Raw genomic sequence first — 9,355 nt, 5'->3', positions numbered from 1 at the left:
GACCCTAAGCACACCGCCAAAGCAACAAAAAGAGTGGCTGAAGAAGAAGCACATCAAGGTTCTGGAGTGGCCTAGCCAGTCTCCAGACCTGAATCCGATTGAAAATCTTTGGAGGGAGCTTAAAATTCGAGTTGCCAGGCGACAACCTCGGAACCTGAATGATTTGGAGGCTGTCTGCAGGGAGGTGGGCCAACATCCCTGCCGAAATGTGCACAAACCTTGTCACCAACTATAAAAACCATTTGACATCTGTGCTGGCCAATAATGGCTTTTCTACAAAATATTAACATGCTGTTTGTCCAGGGGGTCAAATACTTGTTTTTCCTCATCAGATGGTTATCAATTTTAATAAATTCATATGATGTGATTTTCTGGAATTTTCTTTTGGATTCTGTCTTTCACTGTTAGAATGTACATATGATTAAAATTGTAGATTTTTGCATTCTTTGTAAGTGGGCAAACCTGCAAAATCAGCAAGGGGTCAAATACTTATTTCCCCCACTGTACATTACTGATGAAGACTAAACCTGTTTGAGTCGTGACTCACTCGGATCTTTCACCTGTGTCTTTAAATTAGCCCATGAGTCGCAAGTCTTTAGTATCATTAACTCGGATCAGTTGAGTCCTACTACAATTCAATCTAAAATGATAACAGCTCCACACACAAACCTCTTGCAACATTAGCGTATTTTCCGGACTATAAGTCACACTTTCTTTGTGTTCTTTTCTTTCATCGTTTGGCTGGTCCTGCGACTTATATATCAAAATATATATGTATACATATATAATTTAACATGTTTTTAAATGTTAAAGGTGCCCTGTCATTCAAAACCGTTTTTACTTGCATTTTTTGAAATATGTTGGGTCCATATGCGTTTGTGTTATGTTGTGAATGCGAGAGGGCGCTCTAGGCTTGTGACAACTATATGCTGCTCCTGTACCCCTGAAACAAATTTACTGAAACATTGTCTTAAAGACAACTGAGAGACTGAACACAAACAAAATGCCCCCAAAAAGAAAATTCTAGTCTGCAGATTAAAAACTGCAGGTAGTAAAATATGCAGCCGAGACAAAAAAAGGAATTGGCGACGCAGATGGTGAGGTGGTGAACTGAAGTCAGACTGCAGAAAGTACATGTGGGAATAAGGGTTAGGCTATTCTTAATATGTTTAAGTATTAAAAAATAATGCCTCACGCACATTTCTTCACACCATATGAAGATTAAATCCAGCAGTGTTATTTGCACTTGTACTGAGTGATAATTGTTCCATAAACACCTCAAACTCAAATAAAAAATCATTAATATTTTATTAAGATAATAATAATAATAATAATAATAATAATATTACGGAGCGCAGGAGGAGGAGATGGCCCGACTGCATGGAATACAGGATAGCATCAAATACCCTACCATTAGATAACTGCACAACACAGTGTAAATAAGTAAATATCTGTCTTTAAAACTGTGCATATATCATCAAATGTCAAAGTCTGGAAATACAGCCGTAAGCTCTCATGCAATCATTACGCTCTATGTCGTTATCGGTCTATAATTTAATACGGTTTATAACAAACCCTGCATGAAGAAAAGTGTGTTTGCCTATTACATTTCGATTTCAAATTGTATCTCGGGGTGGGGGATACCACTAGTTGTTGCTGTGATTTTAGCAAGGTGTTAACAATCACAAATTGTTGTAGACTAAACATATAAATGCTGCAGTGAACCCGTGCGTAATGCTGCATGATGGCACTGCTGGCCCTGCAGGAGGACAGTGAAAGAATCAGGAGAAAAAGAGACTTCAGGGACCGTGACGATGACTGGCTCATATGCCGATTTGAATTCCCTAATGTAGCTGTAATAGTAAGATAGCTGCGCTCTTGGATCTATGTACTGAATTGGGTCCAGTAGAGAGGGCAACGCGCCGGAACCGTACCATCCCGGTCCAAATACAGGTCCTCACCACTCTGGGTGAAACCGGCTGTTTCCAGAGGGAAATGGCACCTAAGTGTTTTTTTAAAATAAATATTATATATAATCTTCAACTTCATCACTAAGGCTTGGTTGGATATAATATATAGTTCTGTTAAATCTTATTATATATATATATATATATATATATATATATATATATATATATATATATATATATATATATATATATATATATATATATATATATCAAAGCTGTCCCCGAGTACCGTAATGCCTGCTGATTTGGAAAATTTTATTAATAAAAGGTAGTCTATAGATCTGGTTTCCATACGCTGTGCGACAACAGGCCGAAATTATAATTCAATTGGCAGCAATTCCCGAGCGTCCGAGAGGTTTTGTTTGTTTGTTTTCTCCGCCAGTCGTCATGATTCGGCATGTTTCGGTGTAACGAAGAACTACTGCCAGGGTCATTTACATACTGATCAGCATTCACGAGGTGCTTTCCATTTATAGTTAAAAATGGGCGTGTACAGGGCGGGATAAGAGGTTGATCCACGTACGCACACTTGTAGTCAATCTGTGATTTATAAAGGGAACATTGCTTACAGGTGTGCGTACACACGGTTTTATAAATCTGACTTTTTTTCGGCGTACGCCAATTTGGGCTTTTGGGCGCACGTACACTTATAGTAAGGATCCTACGCACAGTTTTATAAATGAGACCCCTGGGCTGGAGGAACGAGTCCACAAACGGGTGCTTGAACAACGTGCTGTCGGGAGAGGCTTGTCAACAGTGCAGTTACGTCTCCACGCCCGACTTTGCAGGCAGGCCTTCTTGGTGTTACCGCTACATGCAACGCAACAGCCTCTCTATCAGAGCACGGGCAACATTGTGTCAGAAAATGCCAGCAGACTTCCAAGACCAGGTCGACAGTTTCTGTGAGTTTGTTGAAAAGCAGGTAACTGAACACAACGTGTCACCGGATCATATTATCAACATGGACGAGGTCCCCCTCACGTTTGACATCCCCATGGGCAAAAGTGTCGCAGAGAAAGGGCAGAAAAGTAGGAATATAGGGACAACTGCACTTCACAGTGGTGGTGGCATGTTGTGGAGATGGATCTTGGATGGATGTTGTGGCCGTGAATTAGAAAGGGTGGATGAATCAAGAACTTATAAACTTTTGGCTTACATAGTGCTACACTAAGTGTCCTAAGACAATGGGCTAGGACTGAGTTTCTTGGCGATTTAGCAATACTGACTCAAGTGACTCGCACAACCCGGATCAGTTTAGTCAGTGACTCAGAATAACCCGAATCCTTAAAAAGGAATTGAGTTTGCCAGGCCCAATGAAAACCCAACATTACCTGATTTTGCAGCTTCAAAATAAAAGCTTTCAAACAAAATAGTTGAGGACTTTTATTGTGAAGGAGTTATAGGAAACAAAACGTGAAACCGTTTTACAGCCGTTCTTTTGACCTCAGACGGCTTCTTAAAAGCAACCGCAGACTTTGCAACATCAGAATATGAATGTCTATATTAATATCCTAGATATTAGTGAATTTGGGTATGTTTTATGAAACTAAAAATAAGGTTATTGTGTACCAGCAGTCCCCTGGGACCTCCTTAATGTGTACCAGGACACATACGCATAGGGCCTGCTAAAACATGTGGCCACATGTGGCCCACACCAGCTCCGAATGTGGTCTGAGGGATCGGATCTCAATGTGTCCCGGGTGCAATTACACCTGTACTTAGAGCTGTTCACACTCAGGACGGATGTTACAGTAATGCCATGGGAGAATGGGCCAATGAAAGAGTCTTTATTTTGATGCCCTGGGATGTTTTCATGTGCTTCGGTGTTGCCCTGCTCCTTGTCTCTCTCCTCTGCTGTTTGTGCCATTGTGTCAGTTTAAATTCAATTTTATTTATAGTATCAAATCATAAGAGTTATCTCAAGACACTTTACAGATAGAGTAGGTCTAGACCACACTCTATGATTAACAAAGACCCAACAGGGTTGACCCAGGGGAGGGGGGCACACAGAGCCCAGAGGCACAGCGTTCTGGATGATGCGTGTGCGTGGGCTGCATTCACCCAAGATCTGGCAAATGAGGCAGCTTCCAACAGTGTTGTGGGTGCGTTTGCGCTTTAGAATGTGTCCGAGCGTAACATTCAGAAAGTAACGTTTTATTTCTCTAAACTAATGCTTTCTCGCTAATGGCGCATCCATTCCCTCTCTAGCATGCTCGACCACCACTGCTCGCTCCCTCTCTCCGGCTCGTTGAGCTGGGAAAGAGGGGCCGACTTTGAATGCTGTGTGTTTACATGCTCACGGTTTTCTTTCCGTTCCCGTTATCCTCACTGACTTACTGAGTTTTTCCTGGCAGAGGTCCCCCTCATCCAGAGATCTCCACTTTGAGTGTTTGCCGTCATGTGTGAGAATCAGACGCCCGCCATCTACCGACAGCAGCATTGAAGTGTTCCTGCTGATCAGTCTGCCCCGGTCACAATCCCACATTAACCCTGTGGCATCCACCTCGGGCCCCCAGCAGGGCCGAGTCTGGACAGGCTCTCTCTGCAGGGCTGACAAACATCTGGACGATTGGACACACATCAGCATGCCCTGATCAATCCAGATCCACTGCTGAGACTCTGAGTCCAGGTTGCAGTTCTTCAGCAGGACTTGACCCGCAGCTGCTGAATCTTGCAGACACAGGCTGCGCTGGCTGTTGTGGATCATGAATGCCCTCGCCCCTGCAGCTGTTGTGAGAGGGACACGTTTATTTTAATTGTTGTTAATATATAAGTTAGTCCTACATGTGTGTGAATGATGCATGAACTTACCTAGCAGGAGAAGAAACAATGGGATCCAGGCAACAAGCATATCTAAAGAGGGTGAAAGATTGTAATTAAAAAAAATCACTGCAATTTTAAGCTTTTTATTAAAAAGCATAAAAAGGGACTTGAGGAAATTGGGTAATTTTTACAGAGATGACACACTACTATGCATCTCTGTTTCACCTGAAGTTAAATCTAGCTATAAATCGAGGTGTGGGTGTGTGTGCGTGTGTGTGTGTGTGTGTGTGTCTTTCAAACAATCCCATTACGCAAAAGAAGTCATACGCAGATTGCTGTTGCAAGGCTTTTTACAGCAGCGGGGGCATGGATTTGCCACATCTCTGTAGGTCCCTGATGTCACGGGGTGGAAGTTGATTTTATTTGAGCAGGTTTTTATTGGATTTGCTGTGGTTTTACTATTTGCTGTGTTTTTATCATTTATATTGCATGCTTTTATTTTAAAACGTGTGGTGTGTTTTTAATGTTACTTTCGCCAGTGAACATTTTAGCAATCAGGACTTAATGACTTGCACCTGGGAGCCAGAGATGGGATTGACTTTTTTTTTTTTTTTTAAAGATAAAAAAAGGGCAGCACAGCAACAGAGGAAAGATGGAAGACACACATGGGAGAGACACATAGAAGATGGAAGACACTGAGCGCGAAGAAGTACAAGAGACCAACAGGAGAACATGGAGAGAATGAGAGCACCCCAGACGGAGCGGAACAGAGAGAGAAAACTCAAACACCGATCGCTAGCGGCAACAGTGGGAGAAGGTAAAACTTCTCCCTTCCGAGGAGGCGAACGATAAAGAAGCTGGTTGCCAGCGGAGACCTGTGGACATTTTAATCTCTCACTCCTGTTCGATTTTAGTTGGTTGCGTTTTAGTTTTTAAATTCTTTTAAAAAAGGAGGAATTTTAATTGGTTTTTTATTCTTTTTAAATAAATGTGTTATTCCTCATCTGGTTTTTATTCATTGTTTTAATACACTTGTTTTACTGCTCTCCCCCCGGTACAAAGGACCTGTTTTTAATCTTCTACTTTAAATTGGAATTATTGTAGTTTTATAAGGTCCTCGGCCTCAAGAAAAAAAACCTAGGTGGCGTTGTCGGCCCCGTACACAATCAATTATATAGTTTATCCACCCCCCCCACTTTTTACACTCACACAAGGCAAAAACATTGGTGAAATTTTACAAGAAGCTAACGTTACATGAATTACTAGAATAATTATAAGCTACAATGTCATTTTCATCCCGCCATAGGTAGCTGAAATAAAGGTACTGAATGGTGTTGAGCCAAGATCCGAATACATCTAAAATCTAAGAAAGCGGAGTGCAGTGTTGAGTGTGGAGTAGTCACTGCAGCTGGGGCTCAGGAGGAAGAACAGTACAGGCGGAGCAAGCCACAGAACCCCAAGTTGCTCCTGATGAGCAAGCCAGCACCATCTATGGCAGCATCACCACCATCAGTGTACGTGAATAAGAGGCGGATTGTAAAATGCTTTGTCTGGTAAGGTAGAGAGGAACTAATATAAATGCAGTACATTTACCATTTACCATTGGATGAGTGGTTCTCGAGAACACTTCAAAAGGGGGCACGCCACCCAACAACGCTGCAAGCAGCAATACTGGGAACCAAACAATCTGCCCGTTACTACCAGGGATGTGCTCCAAACTGGCACTACTAGTCGAGCATGTTAAAAGGTCCCAATCCATGAAAATCCAATCCAATTCACTTTATGGAGGTTTTTTTAACATTAATATGCGTTCCCCCAGTGGCTAGAAATGGCGACCGGTGTAAACCGAGCCCTGGGTATCCTGCTCTGCCTTTGAGAAAATGAAAGCTCAGATGGGCCGATCTGGAATCTGCTCCTTATAAAAAGGTCATAAGGAGCAAGGTTACCTCCCCTTTCTCTGCTTTTCCCGCCCAGAGAATTTGGCCCACCCATGAGAGAAAGACATGATGGCTTTCAAAATGAGCAAAGTGGCAGTTTGTCAAGGCCACACCTCCACCCTCCACCTTGCCCCCCCTCTCTCCTCCTCAATAGCTACACACAGAAATGGCACATCCTAAGGAAAGCTCATTGTGGGACTAGCTCTAGTGGCTGTAATTCTGCACCAAGGCTGAATTTTATTAGGGGACCACTAAGGCCTATATAAAAGCATCCAAAGAGCACCATGTCCTGGGACCTTTAAATGTGTAACTAGGGGGGTTACCACTCTGGACTGTGTATACTGTAATATCAGCAAAGCACACAGAGCCGACTACAGGATTGCTTATCAAGACCCAACTGGAGCCTTTTCTCTGACCCGAAACATAGAAACTTATACCACTACTGTTCTCTGCTACATAAGGACCTGTATTGAAAACATAACCACCAACAAACGCATCAGAGTTTTCTCAAACAGGAAACCTTGGATGACCAAGGAGGTCCAGGCTCTGCTGAAGGAGTGGAATTAAGAAATTCAGGTCAGGGCACAAAGACCAGTACAGTACAGCCAGACACAACCCTAAAAAGGGCATTAAGCAGGCTAAGGCTGCTTACAAGGAGAAGATTGAGGATCATTTTCCTAACGGGGACCCATCGCGTATGTGGCAAGGCATCCAGACATTAAAAACTACAGGGGAAACCATCAACCGCCTCCTGACAATGCCACCTACCTTGCAGAGGAGCTTAACAACTTCTGTGCACGCTTTGAAACTGTAGGAGGAGAAGCTGGACACCCACCCCCACTGGATGCTTGTGACCCCCCCCCCCCCTCTGACACTGCAGACACACGAGGTGACGAGGATCTTCAGCTCTGTTAATGTCAAGAAGGCTGGAGGGCCAGATGGAATCCCAGGGAGTGTGACTAGAAACTACACCCACCAGCTTGCAGAGGTTATTATTACAGACATTTTTAAATCAGTCCCTGTCCCAGGCCACTGTACCCATCAGCCTCAAGTCAGCCACAATTATACCAGTGCCAAAACAGAGTAACCTGTTTTAAATGATTACACACCAGTAGCACTTACTCCCATAATCACAAAAATGTTTTGAGAAACTGGTCCTATAACATAAAATCCTGCCATCCTGCCAAACTTGACCAGCACCTGTATGCCTACAGAGCACACCGATCCACAGAAGATGCGACTGCCACTGTCCTCCACATAGCACTCACACACCTTAACCAGAAGGGGACGTAGCCTACATGAGAATGCTTTTCATTGATTACAGCTCGGCATTCAATACCATCATCCCCAGCATGATTGTTCCGTGTTCTCCCCACGGAAAGGGCAACCCAGTGTACAAAAGGACATTACTCGGTATTCCACATTTGTTCGTTTATTTCTTTTTGTTCACAAAGTGAAACCAGGTAATAGCCTACACTTCTTAAAGAAAGTAAACACGAACGGACACGTACGGTGCAGCAATGTCACAAGTCTGAACGTCAGCTTCATCCCACAGCTTCGCCACCTCGTTAACTTACAACTTTGGAGCATAGAGTTATCTTTATCAGTTAACCAACCTGCTTAGACCTACCGAAGCATAGCGTTATCTTTATCAGTTAACCAACCGAAGCATAGAGTTATCTTTATCAGTTAACCAACCTGCTTAGACCTACCGAAGCATAGCGTTATCTTTATCAGTTAACCAACCTGCTTAGACCTACCGAAGCATAGCGTTATCTTTAACATGCAACGGACGGGACGTAAACACAGTACAACAACATAGCATTGCGACAGCAGACAACATGAAGCGTATATCATAAACACATAAGAAAACATTTGAAATTGAGAGAGCTTACCAAGTGGCTGCACGCCGGGTTGAAAGTCATCACAAACTAAATGAATCTCGTGCTTCCTTTTCACGCAGCCTATAATCACCGGTCACCTGTAGGCTACTCACAGCACACTGCTCTTAAAGAGGCAGCTAAACCGCAAACGTCCTTCCATAAGTGTTATTTTCGCCATTTATTTGGTTTAAAGTAAACATTTGATTGATTTATTTGAATGATTGATTAGGCATGTAAATAATAAATAAAAAAAAACTTAACAAATGACAGAACTCCACAGAAAACACGGCGACCCAATTGCTTGGCCTGGGTCTCAATAACACCCTGTGTACATGTGGATTAAAGAGTATCCAAAAAAGACAGACTTGGCACACACCTCTCTGACCCTCAGCACTGGGTCGCCACAGGGTTGTGTTCGGAGTCCCATGCTGTATTCGTGTAGTGATTGAAACGGGTAAGTGTCCAGAACAAAGCAGGACGAGAGGCCAATTACAAAATATGAATGGAGTTTATTCACAAAGTTGGCATAGATTAAAAACACTAATAGGAAAAGGCCAATAGGGCCAGCATGGAACTATACAGTACAATACAACTTTAACGGGGAAAGTGCAATGGCATCGACACAATCACTTATATAGCAAATAATGCACATTGACTATTGATATGCTTTAGGGCCCAATATACACAATAACAGAGCAAAAGAACAAATTAACACTACACACTTTAAAACATTAATTCCATGCAAGGAATAATAGAAAACAACACCTCAAACCACACTAACAGGCAATAAGGGGCCTCCAAA

At 42.8% G+C, this 9,355-nt stretch overlaps 1 protein-coding gene across 2 annotated transcripts in view; it reads right to left on the bottom strand.

Moving 5' to 3' along the window:
- Positions 1-8,872, bottom strand: part of si:cabz01068815.1 (Solute carrier family 51 subunit beta) — a 16,617-nt gene extending 7,745 nt beyond the window's left edge. Inside the window, exons 1-3 of one of the 2 annotated variants that reach the window (XM_028579969.1) lie at positions 8,566-8,872; positions 4,782-4,823; positions 4,308-4,697 (exon numbers count right to left, since the gene is read on the bottom strand). In XM_028579969.1, the coding sequence (XP_028435770.1) occupies positions 4,308-4,697; positions 4,782-4,821 (430 nt within the window). In that variant the 5' untranslated portion in view covers positions 4,822-4,823; positions 8,566-8,872. Of the gene's footprint in view, positions 1-4,307; positions 4,698-4,781; positions 4,824-8,430; positions 8,520-8,565 lie in introns of those variants that run through there. The other variant, XM_028579960.1, reaches the window with a different exon arrangement.
- Positions 8,873-9,355: the final 483 nt, after the last annotated feature.

This window comes from Perca flavescens, chromosome 1 (genome assembly GCF_004354835.1).
Source record: "Perca flavescens isolate YP-PL-M2 chromosome 1, PFLA_1.0, whole genome shotgun sequence".
In the NCBI taxonomy this organism is placed as follows: Eukaryota; Metazoa; Chordata; class Actinopteri; order Perciformes; family Percidae; genus Perca; species Perca flavescens.
The sequence above is the reverse complement of the archived record's forward strand: the minus strand, read 5'-3'. Positions and strand labels throughout refer to the sequence as shown.